We start from the raw sequence: 26,956 nt of genomic DNA, 5'->3' as shown, positions 1-26,956 counted from the left end.
ATTTTTCTACTTATTTCAAGTGAAAATTTGTTTGAAACAAGTGAAAATGATCTAAAAACAAGTAGATTTTTAGGTGACGAGTCTTATTTTAAGTGGAAAGAGATTAGTTTTGACTAGAAATGAGACATTTTGACAAGAAATAAGGCAAATCAAATATTCTTGGAAAGATTTGGAGTTTTTGCAGTGTCTCAGTAAAAAAATTTTTTTAAATAATTTGTGACATTTGAGTAAATACCGTAGATGTGTTTCACATTAATAAAGCATGCAATTAATCATTTGTTTTCATTATTCTGGATTTGTATGCCATTATGAAACCAAATCATTTCCAGGATATTGTAGCTAGGTACAATAGCGCATAGGCTACAAAGTAATAATGTGAATAAGACCAAACCCAGATAAGTATTAAGATAAATATATTTCCATACATTAGTTTCCGTTTTCCATACTTTTCAAGACCTGGAAATGTATGAAATCAAATTCCATATTATTCCATACTTTCCATACTTGCGTAGGAACCCTGTAATATACTGTGATAGTGTGGTAGAAAAGAATGGTTTACCCAACCTTGGAAATATCTAAATTAATATACGGTAATAGAGGGGAAACTGGATGTTAAGTTACATGTGTTAAGAAGGAGAAAGACAGACTTAAATGAGCAGATATAATGCAGGGTATCAAACATAATGTGCCAAGCAGATGCTCAAACAGCTGTAATCATTAAAAAAAAAATGGTGGTCATTAACAGGACTGTGGGAGGGAGGGGTCTGGCCTGGTGTTGAGGTCAAATATGTCAGAGCAGTCAGACTGTACCAAGGGAACCATGCAACATTCGCTTGGCATAACAAAACTTTGAAACCCCAGCTTAAAGGAAATATTTGGAGAAAGGGGCTTTACGTTTCACAAAGCGAGAGAAGGAGAGTGAGAGACACGCAAAGACAGAGATGATGGATTAACAGAGGAGAGAAATCGAGCAAGAGGATACAAGCAGAAAGCAGCTGTGAGGACTTAGCCATCCCTGATGGGGTGCGTAAAACAGCACGAGATGGTGAGCAGTGGACAGGCGGGTATGGATGTGTGTGTGTGTGTGTGTGTAGGCCAGAGTAGGTATAGGTTATCAGATTTGTATTCAGCCACAAGCTGAAAAGTAAAGTCTCTCCATCTCGGTTAACTGCCTGATTTTAGATGACATCTCAGTGTGAGTGTGTGTCTCTGTGTGCGCCTTGTATAAGCTGGTATAACATATGTATGAGGAGGAATTCACTCTGTTTGGGGCTAAACCTATTAATCACATACTGTGATAAGCTAAGTTTACCATTTCCTCAAGTAGAGCAGCCATTTCCCCCCTAATTTACACTGAGGAATTTTAGCACTAATGCTACATGTCTCCTCCTAAAGCCTCTTTGTTATGGCTATAATGACCAGTTTAGCCTATGTGACTAGCTAGTGTTTGGTTTTGGAGTGGGTATGTGGCCTCCATTCAGAAATCCACAAGAGCTGCCCATAAAGACTGAGCTCCATTGTTGATATAGGCCGAGTGATGCAGCCAACAGGACACGACACTCATGATGTGGAATCTGGACATTTGTATAGATGTAATGTCATCATCTGTCTTAGACTGAGAGGCACCCACCCAACAAGGGGATGCTCCACCTTAGTCACAACTGTGTGGACATGTGTGTTTATGCGACAAATTATTATTACTTTTTTCTATCATTTATCTTTTTTTAAATCTTCTTTTGATCTTGGTTTTGTTATTAATAACCAAATAAAGACAAATAACCTTTTTTGTTAAAACAATGAAAATAATTAGCTCAATTTATCTGTAACTGGACTTTATAGTGATTAATATACTAATGATGAATACGTTCTGTTAGTTCTCTAAATGATTAAACACACCGACTGGAAGACAAAGCTTTTCAAAATGACCTAATCCTACCTTGGAGACCGAAGTTCACTTTGGGAATTTCAGTTCGAGTAAGATTTAGTACAGGGGATGTCTAAAACTTTGTCCTCCCTTTGATAACCATTTCTAAACACAGCAAAGGGGGAAGCCATGCTCCAATTACTCTCTTTCGCAGCACGAGAGCTCTCTGAATTACCAGCGCTGCTGCCTGGTCCCCTCTTCGCTGTGCCTCCTTGGTCTTGGTGGAGAGTTTTAACAAACTGCCTTATGTAAGCATCTGCTCAACCACAGGAGAATGGGAGCTGACATTTCAAAGTGCCGGTCCGTGTACTTTATGAATGCACCGACCCCGAATTTCTACCTCTACTCTATTTATCACGCTTAACGACTGGCTGACAGAGTGAAGGCCGTCCGTCATCACCCCCGAACACCCCCCTGCTGCTTCCCCCTCCTTTATCCACTTCTTCTCACTACACCCCCTTTTCTTCTCCGGCACACTAAACCCAGGCGAGTTTCTCCTCCATCTGCGGCTGCTCTGCTTTGCTTTCTCCTGATGGAAGTGCAGGGACTTGCCCTTTTCAATCTCAGAAACAACAGACAAGGCTCTCCTGCCGGGGGGTCAACAGACTTCTCTGCTGGGTGTCTTAAAGATGTTGAAGGCAGATTTGGGATGTGTGCCGCCTGTATGTGTGTATGGAAAAGCTCCCTGTGGGGAAATCTTTTCAGTTTCAAGACAGGGGCCCGGGTGCTAAAATAAAGAGATTACTACACTTGTGTCACAATTTTAACTTCAAGAAGCACTTGGAAATATTCCTGAGCAATTGTTTCAACTTATGTACAGTTAAAGGTGGACAGAAACTTCAATGTACACAGGGATCTGTACAGTATATAATGGTGGCCAGAGTTGTTCAACAGTTCCCAACATCAGCATAAATCAATCTAATCTGTTGGAACAGCCACTAAAAGAAATGTCACTAAATGTTGTGAGTCATTACTAATCTTCTTCAACCTAAACTAACAATGCTAATTCTTTGCTATTAAAGTAGTAAACTCTGATAAATTGTATTGTGCCCCGAGTATATATGGATTAGAGGTAACACAAGTACACACAATTAAGTTAGTAGTAGTAGTTAAGTTATTAGTTAAGCATTAAATACTGAATTCATCATTTATAACACATGAATACTCATTAGTATGTAGTTTATAAACACAGTTTTACTCATCATTGATAAGCACTAACTGTGTTTACAAACTACATACTAATGAGTATTCATGCGTTATGAATGAAGAATTCAGTATTTATTAATGCTTAACTAATGCTTAATAGTGTGTACTTATTATAAAGTGTTACAGTATTATCAATGCATTACATATTTGTGTTGAAAGTTTACTGTTTTGAAGAAACTTCAGGATGTACATCAGCCACATCACATTTAGTTACTTGTATAATTGTATAAATAATCAGATTCAGTCAAGGAGGAAAGGAAACTATCGTCTTAGTAAACAATTCTGTGAAACAATGGTCAGTTTCGTGTAATTTATTTGTTTTGTAAGTAACAAAGTAATCTTACTGATAATATAAAAATGCTTAATACTCACATCAAGAGTATCTTCATTGATCACGAGCATCCCCATGTTTTTGGTCAGCAGCTTGCAGGAGTGTCCTGCAATGACAAAAAAACACACAAAAGATCAAACACCATGTTGTAAAGAGCTAATTTATTACAATATTTTAAATGCACTAAATCACTACACAGTTCATTCAACAACTGTCATTTACTCCAGGTTCAATAACACCCTTGAGCTCAAAAACCTAGCTGTGTGTTGCCCAAACATACATGTAAACACACAGTAACCCAGATGAAACACAGATTAAAAAAGCACGATCAAACAAATAAGGGACACTGCGGGATGCAGTAATACTTTTTAAAGGATACCAATTAAAATGTTACAGCTCAGAGCCAGTGTCTTGGGACATGACTAATGAGTTTGGTTTACAAGGGTTTGTCAGTTTCCTGTTTTAATAGGCAGTTACAACTCTGAGTTACCCAACATGGCTCTCTGGGGAGTATTCCCCCTCAGCTCTTGGCCGGGACAGATGCTCAGGGTCACCAGCAAGGTGGTAGAGCGCGCCTCCCATTGGGGAAAACAAAAATGTTTCTCGAATCAAGACTGAAGCCTTCAGTTTCGAGCTGTGGCTGTTTGAAAAGGCTGCCATCTGTGGCATAACCACATGAATATTTGTGGGCTTCAACACTTTGCTTCTGTCTGGAAGGGGATTTTCGTTTCTTTAAGGCGGTTACCACAAATCCCATGTTTTGTTAATACATGGGTGGCATTTTCTGTGAGTGAAACTGAGATAAGATTATGCATAAAACACACAAAAACACAGTCGCACTCAAACACAACTGTGCACACACGGTACACAAACATAGAGAGGGGGTCTTGCATGCGGAAATGAGTAGGTTTCACCCCCAGAGTCAAAACCAAACAGGGCCGGGGTCTGGGGGTCTGGCAGATTGTTTTCTTAAGTGCAAAGGTGCAAACGTCCAAAAATTTTCCAATGTGTGGAAAATGTCTCCCCATCTCAACACTGTCTCTACCCCCCTTCCCCCCTTGTCAATTCTTGCCACAGCCCTTCCGCTTAATGTGTTTACCTTAAGTTCATTTGACTGCAGCCAAACTGGCCTTTTTCTTTTGTGTGTGTATTTCACCACAGAAAGTTGAATTCCTGGCCTTTTTCCGTCTCAGGCGGAACTAAACACTGTTCCCATGTGAATTGAAGAATGTGTAGCAGCGACACTCATGTCACAGTTATCTAGATTATCGGGAGCAACAATTATAGATAGGAATTTTAGCCAAAGAGGACACCTGAGAAACTGTGACTTGACAATATTTTCTGGTAGAAGTGTAGGCCTGTATAGGGGCTCATAATTGCATAGGTTGATAGGAGCTTGTGTTTGCTCTTTTAATTGTCTTTGCTTGAGGGGATGATGCATCCTCTGACCCAAATTAACACAGCATTATGTGTGTTTCACGTCTGTGATACCTCCGGTAAAGCCAGCAGTGTTTCCTTACAAGTAAAAACCAGCAGACACTGTCCTTTCATTGAATTCTGGCTCATACCTGTTCTAAGCACTACGTAGGTACAACTCCCCTCAACAAACAGCTCACAGCACTGGGAGCGTGTCCCAGAGCAAACATTGCTCTTTCCTCGGGCAGCCAGACATGCAGCGTCAGAGAAGGTACTGTACATTATGTCATGATGGTTCCTGGGTTTCAGGGAACACACTGAAACAATAACAGTCTTTACAGTTTCAGATCAAACAGACTTTCCATGCTTTGATGTCATGGATATGTGAAAATAAGTCACCTCACTTGTATTTATGCCCCACATTTTGTGCCAAATGAGGCATTTGGGTGGTTCAGGCCACCTTGAAATGTAGAAAAATCTAAATATGAAGGGCTAAATTCACCCGTCCAATGTGTCAAAAAGGTGCACCATTAACCTGTGCGATGGAGATCGTCTTTCAGTGAGGAAAATAGTAAAAAACAAAGTCAATATTGAACGCAGATTTTACAGAGCAACTCAGTCAAACGCGCGGACCTGTAAAAATACTTGCAGTGCAGCCTGTGCTTCTGCAGAGCCTCCTCACATCTGGGCACAGTGGGCACAAAGGGCTGATTCAGTCAGGCCACAGTGGTAGGTACAGCCACAACTGGAGCTACTTCTCATATCTATTTTTCTGAACTCTGTGTTACCGAGTTGGCTGCATTCAAGGTTGATCTGTTTGTGGAAAATTAGCCACATCTAAAGGCAATAACAACCAGCGTCATTTATGGAAGAGGAATACAAAGCTATGGTGGCAGACCAGAGTTGGCCATTCACCTTTCTGATAACATCTGCAAAGCTGAAAACCTCTGGGGGAACCAGATATGTGAGAGGTTCCTGCTTTGTGTACATATGCATGTTATTTACTTCATGTCAGCGCAGTGTGCTCATACATCATCTTGTGTTCTGCGACAGATGTTCTTGCTCGACATGTGTGACAGAAAAGCATTTAGTTTGTCAGTAGTTTGTCTGGCTGGGTGAAGAATGGCCACAGGTCTGACTTGAGTACCTGTAAGAGGCTGGTGTACGATTTCTCACAGCACAGATGACTTTCATTTGGTTTGACACCACGTGCACACACAGACTCTAAAGTAAGTCACAATGCACAAAATTTAATGAGAAAGTGAGTTCAGTAGTTTAATATATTGACTATTGTGAAAATCCAGAAGTACTATGGCAAGCTTAACGCTCGATCAGTGGAGTATTGAGACAGTTTTACAAGTTAAAGGCTTGAAACTTTATGGCACTGTGGCAGGACAGGTCTGAGAATTTCTTTCTTTCTTTCTTTCTTTCTTTCTTTCTTTCTTTCTTTCTTTCTTTCTTTCTTTCTTTCTTTCTTTCTTTCACCGCTTCTTCAATTCTGAGTTACCCAGCTTAATGGTAATGCCATACTAAATCACTGAATTCTTCTTTTAAATCCTGCAAATTTTATTAATTCAAGTTCACTGTGTGATTTTATGGAGGCCGCTCTGTCAGTCCCAGCACTACAGGTTAGTCTGCTTTCCTAATATCAGCCTGCTATTTGAGAAATGGAAGCAGAACTGAGCTTATCATCAAGCCTTAACAACACTGTACTAATTTCTTAAACATAATGCAAAACACTGAGGAAAACATAAATTGGTGGAAACAGATTCAAGGCTCCAAGTGTGGTGACTTTTGACCTCTCCATGTATGTGGAGGGGAGCGTATTAAAAGCAAATTTCCAAGATAGAACTGCACCATTGTTGTTGCTGTTGAGGCACATCACAGCAGTGTATACAACCCACATGGTCGTCTCACAGTTCCTGCTCACCGATATTGATGGCTGTCTCCTGTTTGTCCCCGGTCAGGATCCAGATCTTGATGTCAGCTTTCATCAGAGTCTCTATGGTCTCAGGCACCTTATCCTGGAGCTTGTCCTCGATGGCTGTGGCCCCCAAGAGCTGCAGGTTCTACATCAGAGAGAGAAAAAAAAGGCAGTAAGTGGTGATCATAACAGAGGAAGGCCTTTGAAACATCATGTGTCAGAGAAACATGTGAACCCGGGTTGTGTCACTCAGTCAGTCATGTTTTTTTTTTTCCTCATCAGCTGCTCTTGTTTATCACCCGACGGGGGTTTCTGGATCAGTTACTGTGCCCCTGCATGCATGTGTGTGTGTGTGTGTGTGTGTGTGTGTGTGTGTGTGTGTGTGAAACTGTGGATACAATCTGTCCCACATGGGCACACCCACAAAATACTGACGGTGTTTTCTCCCAGGAAACACGGCGGTTCAACTGGGGTTGGTTGCAGCCTCATACTGACCCATCACAGGGCCAAAGGTTTGACAACATCCAGGGGTAGAGGGGAGACAGAAGCCAGCAGCAGAGGAAAAAGCAGGGGAAGTTCTTTAAGCTGTGACCCGAGCCATGCTGCCTGTGCGTCTGTAGCCCCGTCTGAACCGCTGCACTGAGGGCAGAACCTGACTACATCTGCAGAGTGTTCATTTACTGTTTTGGGTGTGAATTGTTCTATTGTTCCTGCTGTTGTTAAAGGCACTTTTTGTGGATTATGATACAAAAAAACACTTGGATCAGGATTTCAACCCTGAAGCAAGGGTGGAATGAAAACATCACTGACTCGCCTAATGAAGGTAGATGTCTGGTGTTGGCAGGTTAACTAGAATTTAAGAGGTTTGCACTTTGAGCTCAGGGTCCACGTAGCACTGAGAGGGAGACCGCGCTACGACTCTGAGGTCAACTCGACTCTGTTTCAAATGAGTAAGAAGAGATTATGCTATTATAGCATTACAATATATTCCAAACTGTGGCTGCAGTGTAGGATTGTTGTTGGCTGAGCTTTAGTTCAAGTAGTCCTGTTGTAATCCATTTAAGTTTAATTCAATCATTAGAGCTGATGAGAAACTTTTTAAAGACTGGAGCAGTTTACTTTACATGTTCACTTACAATAAAACATTGTAATATGAGGTAAGGAAACCTAGAGTCACTCCTTTGACAATCAAGACAATATGATGTTGTTGTTTTTACTTTAAATCAAAGTAGTGGAAATCATCAGTAAATACTGAGAAGAAAGCTTGAGTACATAGTAACAAAAGGTATTAAATTAGATCTATATGATTAATTAACTGAAATGTATAATATTTAAACATGTTCTCTTATATAATAAATAATAACAACTGAACATTTTATGAGAGATATGATGTAAAGGAGTGAATTTGGTCTTCATCTTTTAAATTTCAATGCAACTCCATTGTGCCCTCATGTGGCGTTACTGTGCACTTTTTTTTTTCTTTTTTTTTTAGATGAGTTGCCCCAAAGAGCAATGAACCCCGAACCCTGGCAGCATCAGTGCCAAACTTTGCCCATTAAGCATTTTCCTCTCTGAGAGCTTTTATGTTGATTTCATGATTGATTGCCTCCATTTGTTCTGGGCAGCCAGGAGCAGCCATGAAGAACATGCCAAGTGGTTGATTTACGACCGTGGCTTCCTGTGTTTGACTAGCGCTTCCACATAGACCCACCTCACAGAAAAGCAAACCTACCTGCTGGTCAGACCTTGAATCTCTCATACAAATATGCACACATAATTGTGTACCCTTCACAGGTTTCCAGGTGTGATTACAGTACCGATTTGTTGCAACGCCTTCAGTTCAATCTCATTTTACTGCAGATGCACATAAAGGTCTACAATGTGTGCAGCATGTTGGGCAGACACATTATATATTTCACTTATGTTTGTCTATCTACTGTGCGCACCTAGATAATTTCATAAACATGCCAAACATTTCACACAGTAATTTCACTTGACAAACCTTCTCTATCAGTTCGTAGCTCTCTTCAAGTTTGAGGGCTCTGTTCTGCAGGGCGGTGCAGGCTCTGTGGTGGATCTCCAGCCACTGCTGATAGGACGACTCACTGACGTCTGCCACTGCAAAGCACAGTGTTCGCAGCCCTGGAGGAGGAAAACAGCATCACAATACTTGGGTCAAATTGTATGATTTTTTTTTTTTTTTTTTTACCATTCTCTATTTCCTGACCTTGAGTTTTGACTAGACTGAGCTCTGTGATGCTGAGCATGTGAGTCAGACAGATCTGTGTAGTCTATACATAGGCCATAAAAAAACATAATGAATTATTTCTTCAGCTTTTTCAAAGAACTAGGTGGGTGGTTCCCAAGTTGAACATAGCACAGCCTGGATGGCAGCAACTACCACATGTCTTATTAGGTTATTTATCAGGAACACATACAGAACCATATTTATGTCATTATGTCATTCATACATACTTATCTTAAAGGCACTGTCATTTTACTCTATTTTAAGGATACCTTTCATCATGACAGGACTGACACATGGTAATTAAACACATGTATCAAGTCATAATATGCAGCTACTCCAAGCCAAGTAGGCAGTTATTTTACACATGTTTAAGAGCCTATATAGAAATTCTGACACTGCTAATCTTGATACAACATGCCCATAATGATTAAATACATCTGTACCAAGTCCAGATATCTGAGTGGAACTGAGACCTTGAGATTTTCTGTCCAATACAAGTAACATTTAAGGTAAATAGCATTACTGTACATAACATTCAAAGAATACAAGCTTGAAGTCATTCTTCTTGTCAAAAAGCTAAAATAAATTATAACATATTACTAAGGCCTCTCCAAACTGTTATGATAAGGATCTTCTCAATCTGTCTTGGATGCTATATTTAGCCTCCATCACATATTCCCAGTTACATCATTTTGCTTGTGTCTCACAAGGGGGCAGTATGAACACAGAGCAAAAAAGGAGTCTGATGCAGTTTATTTCAGCTCCACTGCTTTACATTCCTTCAGTATATTCATATTTTATATATTGACTGTTTATTAAATATCAACATATGAGGCTAAATTCATAAGAAACCAAAACTATTTCTTCTGCTGCAACTGACGATCTAGTGGTGATAAATTCGAGAAGTGGAGAGAGAATATGGAAGCACAGGCACCAGAAGCATCATGGAGGATGTTTTACTTTTGTCAGACAGGGGGCGATGTTAGTCCACTCACCCTCGGTGGCAAACTGTTCCAGGTGCTTCAACGTGATCTCTTTGTACCTCGAGCTGTCTGCCAGACGGTCATAGATCACCGTGTCCTGAAGGGAAACAAACACTCGTTGGCCACTGCCAGAGGAGAGCAGAGAAATGAACCTCCTGCAATCGGACTACTTGGCAAACAGAGGTCTCAGGTTGGATCCATCTCTTGTGAGTTGCACTGTCTGCACTAATGTATCTGCATCCTACTTGCATCCCAATTCTGTAACTAATAACTATTAAATTACTCTCCTCATCGATATGATAAGAAATGAATATTGTGTTAAAACTACAATGAAACAGAAGCAGCTGAAACAAAACATAAGCCTTTAAACATTTTAAGTGAAAATTACAAAAACTAGGAAACTAGGAAAACCTGACCAGAGTAACTATACATATACATGTATTGTCTTTGTCTTTGTATTGTCTTCTCTTATCTATAATGGACCCGAGTCCGTAATAAAGAATATCTATACACACATCCCTTCAAACTACTGAATTTCATTAGCTCCTCAAAAAACTGAATATAGAGCAACATGTTCATGATTAATACAATTGCACGTAAAATATTTATACATATGATGATGAAATGTGTGTAAATGTACTAATGTACTGTGTACACCCAGCACAGTTCTCAGTGCTCCTTTAACTGTGGATTGAGGGTAGTCGAGTACTTTGTAGCGGCGTAGTGCCTTCCTGTGAAACATGATGTTTGTGTATCCATTGTGTGGAGATACCCATGTGTGAAACACTGTATGGTCTTCTTGCTTTATGCTGCTGCTTATTGAAAAGATTCCCTGACAAGAAAGCGAGGGGCAATAAGGGGAGGAGAGAGTCGACACTTGTATGTGTGTGTGTGTGTGTGTGTGTGTGTGTGTGTGTGTGTGCGCGGCGATGACGGCGATAGGCTGTCATGCGTTGCCATGGAGAGAGACAGACACTCACAGCTCCTTTGCAGTAGAGGCGGATCTTCCCAGATGGGGTGCGCATGATGACTGACATCCTCTTCCTCGCACTGAGAGAGAGAGAGAGATAGAGAGAGAAAAAAAGGCAAAAAAAGAGTCAGATAAAGAGAAGAGGGTGAGATCAGGAGAGAAAGCAAGCGAGAGAAATCACATCACAAGGTGTTAGAGCAAATTGTCACGTACTGTTTGAGTTAAAATATGTCTGATGAAATTAGAAATCACAGAGGTGGGTAACACAATATCACACCTCTGTCGCACAATTAATTAGTGCAAATCACAAGTACTAAAGGCAGATGATGAACTCTGACAGAACATGACTCTTTTGAGGATTTCACAGCGATGAAGACATATTTACCTCCATCTATGGCTTGTATGAACAGTTTACTGTGTATACTGAAGATGTAAACAATTATCACTATCATTAATATTAAAAAGCTGTTATTGAAGTCATACCTTGTGAACTCCAGCACGTGGAGCAGTTCGTACTTCTCCTCTCTTCCAACCTAAATCCAAAGAGATAGACAAGTTAATAATATACTTGACGAAGAGAAATCTCAGCCTCACCCTCCTTCTGAGACAACTTATCTTAAGTAGCACGAGTCAGACCTGCCACCCTTCTCCAATCAGCCTTGATTGCACTTTTAATGTGTTTATCAGTTGCCTGCACTGAGCTGACGGAGGGAGAATAATAAGGTACAATTCAATTAACTTCTTTAATTGTGGAGACCGCCAGGTACAAGACAGAGTGATTAAATAGATGCTGAGAGCCTTCGGAGGCCTAATAAAGGTTAAGAAATTGGACAAACGTCTTGGAGACAAGATGTTCTCAGCAGAGGGAAAAAAATGTTTTAAATGGTTCTGGGCTTTTCTTGCCTGGGTCTCCTTGAGTGCAATTATCAGGTTAACCAATTAAGAGAATAACAGGATGAGTGACCCTTGCTTTGGAAAGGACATACATCAACTCAGGATACAATCAAAGTGAATGTGGTATTTTTCATCGCTGTCGCACATGTGAATACAAAAGACGGACTTCTTCTTCGTGTTATGCTTATTCATTTAAGCTCAAGGTCTGTTATGGAACATCTGGGTACATTAAAAAAAAAGTGAATTCATTACAAAAGTTCAATTCAATTCAATTCAACAACTTTATTTGTCCACAATGGGGCAATTCATTTGCAAGTTAGAGCAGATACTCTGCAGATTGTATAGATGCTATAACTATAACTTGGTCGGTTAAAGAACAACTTTGCTACTGTAGCCTCGTAAACCAGCCTCTCGCGGAAATGCATTTCATTCAATTTCTCATGGAGAGTCTGACCTCATTCCCCCTGTAAGCGTTTGGGCAAAGATATTCAATACACGGAAAGATACTCCATGAGAGGCTGCTCCAATGATAGAAATGGTATACACTTCCTGTCTCTCTAAATGGGCGTGGTCAGCCGTCACCCCACCTAGTTCTGTGAACGTGTGTGTGGATTTATAACATTTTTAGGTAGATGAAAGTGAGATATTTATATTTTCTTATGATAACATTAAATATTTACACTACTAACAGTCATATTTAGCATGACAAAAATAATTTAACAAAAACAGTTAATGGTTTTATTGGGGATTATGCACTGGACTGCTTTTTGCCCATTTCCATGTTGTAGTGTTACCCTTTTTCTAAAGTATTTTTTTGGGGCGTTTTTGCCTTTATTTGATAGCACAGTGAGATAAGACAGGAAAGGAGGAGGCAGAGAGGGGGAATGACATGCAGGAAAGGTCCGCCCGACGCGGGATTCGAACCGGGGACGCCTGCGTTGAGGACTGTAGCCTCTACATGGGGCGGCCACCTTAACCACTGCGCCACACACCGCCCCGTTACCCTTTTTCTAGACAATAACATGCATGACTTTCACCAAACTTGTCTCATCAAACTCACAATTTCCACAATGACGCTGTCGGGGGTTCGACCAGAGAACACAAAGCCGAGGTTTCGTGCCGCTCTCACCAAAGCACCTTCATCTGAGAAGCAAACAGAAAAACTCATAATGTTACAGGTAAACACACAGACGTCAGTACAAGCAGAGACACTGTGCTGGCAGACACAGGGTTGTGGTGTGGAGATAACTTGAAATTTGATGCTGACAGTTGCGATAAAAACCACATTCCTTTTGGTACATGAAACTAGTTCATGTCGACACATTCTCACAATGAGGGCAGCAAACTGAAAGCTGTGGACCAGGTAACTTATGCTGCAGCTTGCATGAGGATGCTGCAGGGCGAGAAAAAGCTCTCTGCTCGTTTTTTACAGTTCACTTGACTAGCTTTCTCTTTGCGGCCACTGTTCACTCGGCTTCAAACCCCTAAGCTCCATGAGACCATGATTGTTCTGCGCAATCAGGCAAAAAAGTCATTTCTCTTAACAAAAGCAAAATGTAAGAGATGAAAAGCAGCGGCCTTTCTTTGGAGAATTGCACGACCTGTTTAGTCAGTCAATGTGTGTTCATTAAAAGCTTAAACACTACTTTTTTTTTTTAATCAGGAAAAAAAATCCCTGCTTACTAATTTCTGATGTTATCAAACACATAAAGAAACATTAACACCTCTCATTTAGTTGCCGTCTAGCATTTGTCCATTAACTGATAATGTGGCAATAACAAAAAGCAGGGTTTTAATTTTTTTCCCCCATGAGAGTTACCTCTTTGTTTACAGTTGAATCGGGAGTCGTGCCTTTAAGCACGGTGACATTTTCAACCTTCATTAGGATGGTGCTTTATTTGTAGGAAATTTACATACTGCTACAAGGGGACACCACAGAGTCTGAATGGTAAAGACCAACGTGGACATGCCTCAAGCTCTAATCACACTTGGAAAAACAAAAAAAAAGAAACATTCTTCAGGTTTCTATAGTTAATTTCACCTCCTCAAATACGTTTTAGGGCATGTTTTCTTGACTGACAAGTGTTTCAGTCTATCACATTCAGCTGTGAACATGATAGACTGAAGGATCACAGTGAGGCTCCGAGACTCAAACTGACATATACCATGCATTTTGCAAACAGGATATTCCTTTTTATTCATTCATTTTTTGCTCTCTTATGCACTGATGGTTATATAAAAGTCTTATATAAATGAAATACTGCTGCCTGGAGGCTGCGGTAGCATGTTCCATTCACTAAGTGACAGAGGTCACTAGATGGAAAATTAAATATCTCAACCAAGGGAAATACCAAAGGGCACACAGCGGCATCATGGAAGCAAAGCACCTGGACTCGACTGCTGAGATCTACAGTACCACCGACAATGTTAAGACCTGCAATTTCAGAGCTGCAGCACTTTTCCAACTTGTGCCACCTAACAGTGAGAAAAGTCACAGCTCAGGCAGTTTGGACTGAAGTAAACCTTGTGTTGAGCTTCATCAGTAGGCAAAGAAAGTTTGTGCCACAGTTTTAGTTGAAGTTAGGGTGTGTTTATGACGTTTGAGTTTTCACATTTTCCATGTACACTCATCACACACTGGAAATGGGTAGCATACAACTAGAAGCTTCAATACACATATTCTAGCTGTGCGTTCACAGAGGTGTGATTTACCTGGAGATGCAGCCTGGTAGGCGATTTTCCCATCTGTCCGCTCGGGGACTGCGGTGTGACAGATGGCCATCATGGTCATGAACTCCAGGATGACAGCAGCTGTAGGCTACAGCAAGTGGAGAGAGCACGGTGACTTTTCATGTTCTCTAATAAAATATGTCACAACAAAACACAAACACAACAACCGGGAAAGCCCTGGTGATACTGTAAGAGGAGAGAGAGCAGGAACAGAAGCTGCACTGATGTCCTGCACAGTATACGAGACAGAAGACACACACATAACCTGATACTAGACTCATGCTTTACAGTCATAATAGTACAATATTAACAGGCGCACTCTTATGAATCTCCGTACAGTTTCACTTCAGCCTGGAATTTGGTAAATCTTTCATAATTAAAATAGTTTTCAAATAGTGCAAACAGTATAGTCCTACACAGCCCTGAACCCTCAATTCAACCCACCCAGTTCAATAAGTTGACAGAATAATACATTGAGAATGATTTGTTTTAGTTTAATTCACTTTACTTCAGTCTCCATTTAGATATACAGAGAGAAGTAAACAACAATGTTTGCAATGGGTGCACTTAGCTGAAAGGAGCAAGAGCAGCAGCATAGAGACAACTGAGTGTTTTACAGTTCCTTTTTACTAGACACGGCTGGTTTGAAAAAATAATTTAAATTAAGTCTAGGGCCACATATAAATTATGATCATTTAGTTTTTTGCCACTCCAGACACTTAACAAAACTCACACAAAACTCAAATGTGTGGCTAAAAAACACACTCCATCCGCTGTATGTAACTATGAAACGCACTGTTTCCTTGTGGAGCAATTTATACATTATCTTCTCAAATACTTTTTATTTTTTCATTTAGGTTTAAAAATTAAATATTATCAACAAACTGCACAACAAAATCACATGTGGCTTCAGTATCCACCAGTGATGTTCAGCCAGACTAATGACTGCTGGTAACTGGCCAGAAGGATCCCACACAACTTGCCAGCTGCTGACAGACATTTACTGAAGCATGTTCATGCAATATAAACCTGATCCTGTTAATGAAAAAAAAAGAAAGAAAAAAAGGCCTAACCTATATACTGAGGGCATTTAACATTAATGAGGGGAAACGTATGACTAACTAGCCATGGGGCACACTTGGACAGGCATCTGCTGAAGCTCCTGTCTGAGGCTGCAGGACCAGCAGCTCCTCGTCAGCAAACTGCAGCTGAGGCCGACAGATCAACAGCCTACAGGGCCACGACGGGGCTGAATCATACAGCAACAGTATGTATGGACGGTAATGCAGATGCTAATGGTTGTTAACAGTAAGGTCAATGGTAGAGGAGGCTCACATTCCTTGTTTACCAACATTAAACACAATAACAAATGCAACTGTCATAGGAAAAAGTAGCAACAAACATGATGACAGCATAAATCAGATGTTACAACCATGGTAGAAAAACATGACTAATGCCATGCTATGAAATGGAAAAACAATTTACACCGCTCCTTCAACAAAAGAGGTGCACGCACCCACGCACACACAGACACACACAGCGTTATTAAATTTGCTCCTTCTGTTGGGCCATGGACACACTGATGAAAGATCTCTAACAGGGAACAAAGGAGCAAATGAATGAGGCAGGGAGGCAAATCAAAGAGCCTGTTGTAAATGAAAGTACACAGAGCTGATCTATTACAGTCCAGGTGGCTGAGAGAGCCCCCTCTGCTTCCTAGCAGCCTGCTAATCTGGCCTGGGTTGACAGGTATCCTCTGAAGGACATGTCTCCATGTGTGTGTGGGTGTATGTGTGTGTGTGTGTACTCCACTCAGTTGAGTTTTAAACCCTCAAGTCAGGAGGACAAATTTAGAAGGTGGTAACAGTTTTTGCCGCTGCCTGTCTTCAAGGGTTTGCAGTTTGTTAAAATTAGTTTGAAGTGTATGATACCGACACCCAGCGGGCTGTAGCCGACGTCACTGTACGTAGTGGACGCACCTAATGCCTGCCTCATCCAAAAATAGGCCCATAGGTGGAGGTACATGGAGCAGAGACACTAATTAACAAGATTAACAATTAATAGGAGCAAGCATGCAGCCCTGTTAGCATCGCTAGCACAGCTGGGCGTCTGAGCTTGCTGCTCCGAGGCTAACCGCTAATTAGCTGGTTAGCTAGTGAGACCGGTTTAGTAAGGACAGACACCAGAGACGTTCTATATTCACCTCAAGGAGTGAGAGCACGCGCTTCCTCACCCTCTCATAATCGATTAGTTGTCTGACATTTAACTAAACCGGATTAATTCATCAAATAATTAACAAAATCATAGCCCATAGTCGAAAACGTCACACAACACAACCTAGAGTTAATGTTTAATGACTAGCATTAGTAGTAGTATATTAAGTGATGTTAGCACACAGCTACGTAGCCGGCTACACACCGACAGAAGTCAACTGTATCCACCCGCCACCTACAATGGCCACGCCCACAGTTATGCATATTTCTAAACTTCCACTTTGTTTTGATTTTTAGCCTCAGGGCTCATCATGTTCACAATAAGAAATCTGATGCGTCTCTCCTCACCATATATTCTCCACAACTCAACATGTGCATTGGTGGCGTACACAAAGACATCATGGGCCTGAAGTCACTGAGGGTTGAGATGAGTGAGAACTGTGTGAATCATATGCTAGGGCCCTCTCAGTCACCAAATCCTGAAGCAACCAAACACCTACAGGAGATTTTGGACACGTTAGACAGCGCCCTACACCACCACTACCACCAAAACACAAAATGAGGGAATATGTTTTGGACAAATGGTGTTAATCCCACCACCAGTAGAGTCCAGAGACCTGGAGCTATTCTGGTGGCACACAGTGGTCCAAATCCTCATTAAAACACTTTATTATGTTGATTTTACTTCAAGTTGTCACTCTATGTAGCCACTTTCCATGTTTTTCCTTCATGCTAAGGAGGACCAACATATGTGTGTGTGTCTATCCATGGAGGTAACCTAGGCTGCGTTGCCGGCTCTACTCTGACGGCACAATTAAATGTGACAGCTAATACTGTGCTGCCAGCTATCACTCCCACTGACTCTTGGGTAATCAGTGTCACGACAACAGTGACGGACACTCATCACTTCAGACGTGGCCAGTGTGGAAAAAGTTGAAGGGTCAAGAAAAAAAGAAGCAAGAGACCCCGGGTGAGGGAGCAAGCGAGCAAAACAAACACCCACCAAGGCTGCTGAAACTCTGCAGGCGGAGAACATGTCCACTGACTCAAGAGAATATGAAAAGCACCAGAGGGGATGTTTATTTTTGTCAGCACTGTTAATTCCCCTCTCCTCTAGTCTGCCATCCCCCTCAACACTGTATCAACAGTACTCCTACAAAAAGCCTGCAGCCATGCAAAACTGTTGTTAATGATAAGGATTAGTAATGTTTAAGTAAGAAGCATCCTGGTGGCCTGAAAGACTAAGTGAAAGTGTTTGTACTGTGAGAACATAAGGTGTTAAAATGAAATGCATCGCTTCATTTAGCATCTATAGCGGTACTGTAGTTCACTGGTAGATAGCAGATTGAGCAAATTGGACGGAGTCTATTTATTGGTGAAGCAGCTGGAGGTGCTGGTGGGTGGATTTGGGCACCTTTGGAAGAGAGAGAAACTATTTCCGGTCTTTATGTTACATATTTACCAAACAGAGACGAGAGTGCTGCTGGTCTTGTCTCATAACCCACTGGCAAGAAAGTAAATACGCAGATGTAACAGTTTCTTTCATGGAAGTCTCATCAGATATAACGGCTTTTAAATTTCAAAATACATCACAACATCATGTAGGAAGGAATAAAAGATGAATATGACTCATGAGTGCTACAATATTAAGACTTCCACCATCAACAAAGCATTAGTACAACTACAACACAGCAAATTAATCATACGAGAAATCATTACCGGAGATGTAGAGAGGCTGTGGTTTTCTAAACAGCAGTTTGGCTGTGCACCATAATTAGCAGTGGGCGTGGGGCTATCAATATGAAAGTAAAGCAGATCCTAGACAAACTCAATGTGTGGAGAGATTCTGCTGTCATAACAAAGCAAACATCACAGTGGGATTACTACTTTCCCTGGGCGGTGCTATTGTACATAATCAGATGTGACATTCTTCCTCCCCCACACTGTTCTGCAGCTGAGTGACTCAACCAGCCAATCAATCATAGTTTTCACCAATTTCATTACTACAGGTGACCTGTTATGCTCCCAACAAAGTCTTTGGACAGACGCAAAATACATGTTCTCAGACAGAGGCACAATTTTCTAATACACAATATCTTAAATGTAATTTTTTGTGGTGGTATATTCATATTCATGAGTTCACACTAACGTACTGTATAGTATAGTTCCTCACAGTTGACAAGCAAATATGCACATTTTCATCTTGTCAGAATAAGTTAATTAGCTTGTTTGTTTGATGCCTATGTTTACAGTGCCTTGTGAGGAAACAGTAATCCAGCCATCAACATGATTTTAATCAAAAATGATATTAAAGCTCGCTTGTCTGTGAAAACATGCCATCTTGATCCAAACAAAATGACCATAAAACGTGATGCACGCCATGAAATATCACAGCCTTTCCACTATTTTTTAAAAGACACCAACGTACAAGTCGACACGAGTCCACCGCATTACTGAGATCTACTCCAAATGGCAGGAAGACATTACGCAACCACACACAATTAGATTCAAAATCCTTCTTAATTTTGTCCTTAACAGCAGCCGTCACTGCAGGCGAGCGGCGGGGAACCCTGACATTACTTACGTGATTACTTTGGAGGTTTTCCAGTAAGCTCGGGTCATTAAATCCGGCCTCCTCTGATGAGTGTGTGCTGTGCCTGGAAAGAGGAGACGGAGGAGTCAAAACAACAGAACACATACACTGGAACACTTGATAGTACCACTGAACGCACCGACAGCCGACTACAATGTGCTGTCGTTGACGGTACGCCACACAAGTACGGAAAAAATCATTCGCATCATAATCAGGGCATATTCTGACAACAACAACAACAACATTCATGACAACAACAGGGGTTTACAACAAAGTCCAACTTTACAGCAGCTTCTGTCAGTTTTCCAAATATAATATTGAGCACAATTAAAGTGTCTCTTAGGCACCAGCAGCAAAAACAAAACCTGTTGGAGCCTACAAAGAATATGCTACACCTAATAATACATTTGATATGGGTTAAAAATAAAGTAGTGCAGAGCATTCTTCCGACAACCTGGAGATAGAGGCCATCATCATGTAATCAGATTACTTGTTTTACCCATCCAACATGTCACAACTCAAAGCTTACTTTCATATATGACAAAAATGTACAAATTATTACATTCAATGAATTATCAAAATAGTTTTTAATGAATGAACCGACTAAGTGACTTAATTTCAGCTCAAGATAAATCTACTTTGAAGTGGGACTGGCGGCACCACAACACAGGTCTAAGACAGAGAAACGCTGTGTGCCAACAGTATTGATATTTGTTGAGAAAAGTATCAACCGCAATGCAGACTGAATGCAAAGGCAGGACCTCCCCTCAGCTGTAGTAATGTGATGTACAGTGTGACTGTTTGGGATTCTGTCCATGCTGGCAGAGGCTGATCATCCTTAGAGAGAGAGCGATGCCCTGAAACAGGACATTATTATTTCATCCTGCACAAAAGAATCCACACTCATTCATTTATTCATTTTCTCCTTTTTACATCATATTCACTTCAAGCATTATTCTAAATAAGAGGTGTTTCCCCTTTGCTTTAGAAATTAGACAATGCAAGAACTGCTTACAGTGACACAGCGGGCAGGTTGAGTCTCTGACCGTTAAAACAGACCACATTACTCACACAGCAATCAAAGCCAAACCCTAATAAATTACTGGAAAAACAATTAGTCTCTCATACCCGCACCAGAAATGGTTTTTGTTACTGGCAAGATGCAAAATGATTAAACATCTTAAAGTCCATTAGGAACATGGCAAAAGAAAAACATGATACAATCTTTCATCGACAACAGAGATTCATGCTGAACTGCAACAACAACAACAACAACAACAACAATAAAAAGCCATTTTGGATTGCAAACAAGGCCTTTAAACTGATATGAAGAAAGGATCTCTGTAGCAGTGGCTTAGGGCAGTGATTTTGTAAGTAGCCACCAGCCGCTCACTGGCTGTCCAGTGGCGATCGATTCATGATTCTGTGATAAATAGAGTCCTATAGATCAGGTAGACAGCAGCTTTGTCCCTGGCACTGGGGCTTGATAGAAATGTTACAGGGGCTGCCATTAGCAAGCATAAGTCTTTCTAATCCCGCAGGATACACTGCTCAGAGCCCTGAGAGCCAACCAGCCAGCGGGCTGGTAATACTTCCATCTACTGCACAGCAAATCAAGGTTTGGGAAGAATGAAATATAGGAAAAGGACAGCGGTGGGATTAAAAAAAGCAGGGCTTGAGTCGATATTGTGTTGCAATGACGCAGATGCACTGGAGGTTAGAGAAATTTATCACACTGGCGGGCTTTATTAAAATATGTCAGGGTGAAATTGGAAAACAAAGTCTGCACGTTTCTGAATGCTCCATGAACGTAAACACAGAGGAGGGAAGATGGGAACGATATAGCTTCAAGTTTTCTATCATACACTGATGAATAATATATAACACGCTCTGATTGACTGTAAAAGTGCAACTTGTATAACCTCACACTGTTTCTACATACAGTGAATGTGCAGGATCTAAGCTAATTTTCATCCATTCATGAGCCAAATACAAAAATACACTAATTCTTACAGTTTTTTTGTTTTTGTTTTTTGGAAGCAGATCTATGGAGTCATTATTAGTTTCTAACACCTACACAGCAAGGGAAGCCCTGAGCTTTTTCTCTCCTGCAGTAGCAGCGAAGATCAGCCTGTCGATTGTTTAGATGAGATTTCTGAGGCACGAGGCTGGCTGGGTGTGGAGGACGGTCAGTTATTGATTATCTGCCAACACACAGAGGTCCTGTCACTATGGGAACAAGGGTGCTGGCTGTTCACAGTCAATAGCCAGGGACCGGCTCCAGATCAAACATATAACACACCATGCCGTCCATTAAGGAGAAGAATATCATTTATTTTACGACTCACCTGCGTCTAGATGGGAGGACATTTTTACAGAGTTTGATCTGTGACTCTGATTGAAATTTACCCTCAATTAAAATAAAATCACAGGATTGAGACTGATTTTGCTTCATAAACTTTCATTGTTCCTGTATCTGAGGCTCAGACTTTCAGTGTGAGAAAACGGCAGTGGGAAGAGACATGCTTTTATAGAGGTTGGCAACTTCCTTTAAAGCAGCAATATTCAACATTTTGGCATCATAGGCATTAACAAACAAGGCCCCAATCCCCCATGCAGGATGGAGGAGACACGCCCATGCTGTTACTGCAGACCTCAACACTGTAGCAGATGGATCTCAGAAGTAGGACTGTGTGTGTGTGTGTGTGTGTGTGTGTGTGTGTGTGTGAGAGCGAGAGAGAGAGGGAGAGAAAGAGAAGAAGTGGGTGTGTCGCTACCGTCTCCAAAGTTAGTGTGTTCAATACAACACACAGTAAACGCTGGAAGGCTGTTAAATGTACAAGTGCCTGTTAGGAAGTCAAGATTCAATAATTCTAATGAAAACAAATGGAGGAACATTAGTTCAAGACCCTTTGTGTTCACAACAACGGGTATATACACTGAATCACGATCCACAGTCACATACAACACATCCCCATGTGCATTGAACGCACAAAGAAAAAAACAGCAACATATACTGATGGTGTTATCGTATTCAAAGTCAAAGTCACGATTTCCACAAGGCAAAGCAGCTGCACTTATACATCACAGAAGCGGAGAGCAAAACAACAACAAAAAGAAATCAAAACAGCCATTCAGTCATCTTACCAGTCATCCTCTGCAAAACTACCCTCCTCAGCCTCAGGGACGTGGCTGTTGGAGCGAAGGTGGAGAACAAAAATCATCTTGTTGACAGAGTCTACCATTAACATGTTGGGGGAGAGAGCGGGTGCCGGGGTCGGAGTAAAGATGGGATTGTTTATGAGGAGAGTATGACGGGTTAGATGCCAGGAGCGGCTGTAGCTGAGGTGTCAGGGGTCAGGCTAACAGCGGTGATTACAACAGGCCCTCTGACTATTGTTGCTTTAAAGGAATAGTTTGATATTTTGGGAAACACTTATTTGCTCTCTTGACAAGATTGACAGGAGAAGATTAACACCACTGTCTGTTTAATATGAAGATACTTTCAGGAGCCAGTTAGCGTAACTAAGCATTAAAGCTTAAAAAAGCTCTAAAACATATCTACCTACCAGCACCTCTATAGCTTTTAATTAACACCTTATATCTAACAAAAGACCTTAGTAAAAGTTGCTAACACATAGTCTGGTACATAGCCTACCCCCCTTTAAAACCACAACCTTTTGTTCCAACCCTCAGGTCTTTGTACAGATTAAACAGCCAAGATATCTTAAATAATAAGCTTTACTAGTGTGGGAGGCTCTGTTTCTGTGTTGAGACACACATATTACACATGTTTTCTTAACTAGTCCCTATTGAACCAATATAAGCCATACATACAGGCATTAATTTCCAAGTATTTGACATTGTTCCCTGTTTAATACGTGAGAGTCCTTAGCTGCAGTTCTTAATAAAAAAATAAAAAAAAGAATCACACTCTTTGCACACAATTATGATCTCAAATGTTCTATAGTGTATAGAGTGTGTTTTGTGTTAACTCCTTTCATTCATCAATATCAAAATTTAACTAAATAAAACTAAAATGGCACATAAAGGTGTGGAAGAAATGTTAATGTGAATAAAATGAATGACTAAATTAATAACAAATATATTCTTATTAAAGTTACTGCTACTCAAAAAGAAAATTGTTTTGTTTTTTTGTAAATTTGTTGGCTTGAGTCAGTCCAGAAGGCTCAGCAGATGCATCGTGAGGACCATTATGTACTTACAAAATAATAAAAGGTTATACAGCAGAGATATAGTATTACATTGAGGATGCTTTGCCCTGGGTTTCAGGGAGAAAATCTGATAAACTAGATGAGAGAGAGTGTGAGGGGAAAAAAATCAAATCCAGCATAGCCAGATGCAAACTGCAGGGAAAATAATTTCATTATCGTTACATATCTTCCTCATCAGGCAACAGCGGGAAATTTGCAACAGCAGCTGCAATGAACATGTGAGTATTGACACCAATAAACATATATTATAGCAATGAAAAAACAACCAATGTTTTGAAAAGTCCAAACGTGATCAGGGAGCACACAGCTCCAAAATGAGGCACCAAATTATTTTGACATCTCTGCTCTGGCAGACTAACTGCAGTGCAGGGTTTCGTTAACTGTGAGGAGAAGAGCCCATCAGACGACGTGCTCCACTGAACATTACAGCTCTCCATTTGATTCAGAGTCACTTTGATTCATGCTGTGAGTTCAGTCTTCAGTAAAACACCATTGTGGTGGTTAGCTGCATTAACAACAAACCGATCTGTCTGTCCAGGACTTGTGCGTGCACAGACTTACATTTGCACAGTAGTATTTTAAAAGAAACACAACATACTTTTCCAAGTCTTGTCACTTGAGAACATTTGAAAAATATGCTTCAACTCTTCTCTTAACAAATAACACCCAGGAGGATTCTGGGAGCCTTTCTGACCTAAACAGCATCTCTCCTTGAGATTTGGACTCCAATCCAGTGGAATTAATTAATGTCTAGACCCTTGGGGATGGCTTTATTAATTACAGCAGCACTTCATTTGTGGTGAGGAACACATGCAGGGGACATTGTCAGGGGGGCTTTCTGTGTGTGCTGGCACCAAATTACAAGTCACTCCACACAGTAGGCGCTGTGCCCACATGTTCATTCATTCGGATCAAAGTACTGGATGTTTCATCTTCGCTTTTAGTCGCACAATAAACTTTCCTACTCGAGAATATCCTAAAGTTCAGTCACGGATTTTAAAACCCGTCACTGTACAAGAGCCGATAAAAACATCCAGAAACGCAGATGTGCCACTGTCTGACAATTCAAAATGTAATTACACAATATCTGCCTCAAAACCATCCTCACAATTCAATATTAATATCAGATATAAAATAGGATAAAACCAGACATCTGTGATAAGAAGAGAAGGAGAGTCATCAAACCTAGACGGCACATACAGTAACTGGACGTGCAAAAAGGATTCATGCTGTGTCACTGTTTGGTAGATATAACAGTGAGGAATTTTTGTGTTTATTTCAAAATCCAATATATGCAGTATATTTCTGTAAAAATATTAACTCAAAACTAAATGAGTAAGTTCAGCTGCCAGACAGTGTGCTTCTGGGAAATTTTTCAGTTGTATACAGTTATTTTGTTATAGCAATCAATTTGTTCTGTTCTGTATCACTGTTCTTTTGAATAAAAAATAAAACAACGACCATGTTATCATGATGAAATAACGTGTCACACTGTGCAACAGGGCTAGAATTCCTTTCTGGTTTTGGTCTTCTCTTGAGATTTCCTCACACTGAGAAAACAACCCTTCACAAGAGAACTTGCAAAGAAGCAGCAGCTGCTGCGTTCGTGCTGACCCGCACCACTGTACAGTAAGACTCACAAATGAGAGTCAAACAGATCATTCATATGGAAAAACACTGTGTTATGATTTTGGCCTACAAATACTGGTTGGAGCTTTAAGTCTGATGTGTCACAGATTCTCCAAAAACTCAGTTAACAGCAAACAAATATATAAAGTTGCACCTGTGATGAAAAACACACTTTAAAACACAGTGATAAATGACAGCTACCGTAAGATAATATCAGCATAGACCGTACACTATGAGGTTGAACAATCTGATTAAAACTAGATGAATTACATGACTGTAACATTTAACATTGTTATTCTCTGGTTAAACTATGAACACAGCAACATTTCCAACTCCTACTTTGGGAAGCCAGAGGAAGACGAAGATCAGGCCAAATAACAGCATCACTAAAACATCCTCGCCTCATTAGAACCTGTCTTTTTTCCCCTCCTGCTATGAAACACTCATCCATATTTATCAGTTGCATAAGAGGGAGTCCTCATTTCAGAGAATCAAAGGAAAGCATCTCTACTTGGGATGAAGGAGAGAGAGAGAGAGAGAGAGAGAGAGAGAGAGAGAGAGACTGCTGCCTGACTTCAATCTTTGTGGGGAGGAGTGTGTGTCCCTGATGACCAGCAGGCTTGACCCAATTAAATAACTGTTAAAAAAAAAGCCAAAAGCCAAAAAAGGAGAGAAATACAGCACAAATATATAGAAGGCCTGACCCACCTTTAATCAACAGAAATGGTTTAAAAAAAGAAGAAATATTCATGACGATCTCACATCATCAACATGTATGTATCACGACTTAAAGTGCCCTTAGTATATCCTTGACCATTCATCGCTGTCCTCACTCACTGTCACTGATATTCACTGAGAGGAAAATTCACTTTTCCAACAACAATCTGGTCCCATTCACACAGTTACACACTCTCACACAGGGAAACTCTCCAGGACAACCACAGTTTGACCACTGGAACTGGTGGGGTCAAGGGTGTCGCTCAAGGGCAGCACTGGTGTTGATGAGGGTTGGATGTTGCGACCGACAGATAGTGTGTATAGATCACTGCTTTAAGTGCCTTTATGTTCTTGACCCCGGTAACAACAGTGAGAGTCATCAGTGTCGCTGTCGCCGGGCCGGCAATCACAGAATAATGAGAGCTTTGATACAGAGAACTCCAGATAAAAAACTCTCTTTTGTCCTCCAGTCTGCACTTCATCAATCGTGCTTTTAATTGAATCCTAATGGGATTAATCATGTACTGTCACGCCTGCACTTGCTTTGGTTCTGTGAAGATACTCAGCTCTCCCACTTGTTTTGCATCCAGGGAGGTTAATTATCTGTGCACTTAAATGTAATGAGAGTATATTCGGGGGAAAGAAAATAAATAAAATAAGGGCTGGTTTAATGAAATGCTGGAATGCAACAGAATTTTCTTTTTTGTCAGTGGAGCAGAGGGAAAGAATAAACTCATGAGCACTCCCAATGTCTCCCAAAAGAATAGTGCATTACCACTACTCCTCTGTCTAACTTGTGTCACAACACTGTCAGACTCTGGACCTTGTAGAAAAAAAAGACTGAGATATGATGCCAGTTTTCACCAACACCTTCGACATGACAAACGATGGACGAAAGCCTGCGAAGGAGAGAGAAAAGTGCCTTTGCTTGCAAATGCCTGTC

At 40.8% G+C, this 26,956-nt stretch overlaps 1 protein-coding gene across 12 annotated transcripts in view; it reads right to left on the bottom strand.

The window, feature by feature from the left end:
- Positions 1–26,956, bottom strand: part of atp8a1 (ATPase phospholipid transporting 8A1) — a 116,293-nt gene that overhangs the window by 39,660 nt on the left and 49,677 nt on the right. For 7 of the 12 annotated variants that reach the window (XR_015036878.1, XR_015036876.1, XR_015036877.1 and 4 more), the window contains exons 15-24: positions 22,580–22,624; positions 19,424–19,496; positions 14,609–14,714; positions 12,957–13,039; positions 11,486–11,535; positions 11,013–11,082; positions 10,045–10,129; positions 8,804–8,943; positions 6,808–6,946; positions 3,503–3,567 (exon numbers count right to left, since the gene is read on the bottom strand). Coding sequence is in view for 8 of the 12 variants with exons in the window: in XM_085789321.1 (XP_085645447.1) it covers positions 3,503–3,567; positions 6,808–6,946; positions 8,804–8,943; positions 10,045–10,129; positions 11,013–11,082; positions 11,486–11,535; positions 12,957–13,039; positions 14,609–14,714; positions 19,424–19,496; positions 22,580–22,624 (856 nt within the window). In the remaining 4 variants the exon portion in view is untranslated. The remainder of the gene's footprint in view (positions 1–3,502; positions 3,568–6,807; positions 6,947–8,803; positions 8,944–10,044; positions 10,130–11,012; positions 11,083–11,485; positions 11,536–12,956; positions 13,040–14,608; positions 14,715–19,423; positions 19,497–22,579; positions 22,625–26,956) is intronic. The other 5 variants (XR_015036879.1, XM_085789326.1, XM_085789325.1 and 2 more) reach the window with 1 other exon arrangement.

The sequence above is a fragment of the Trachurus japonicus genome, chromosome 10 (genome assembly GCF_045865225.1).
Source record: "Trachurus japonicus isolate A0001 chromosome 10, Traja_1.0".
NCBI classification, from domain to species: Eukaryota; Metazoa; Chordata; class Actinopteri; order Carangiformes; family Carangidae; genus Trachurus; species Trachurus japonicus.
This window is presented reverse-complemented; position numbering and strand designations above follow the sequence as displayed.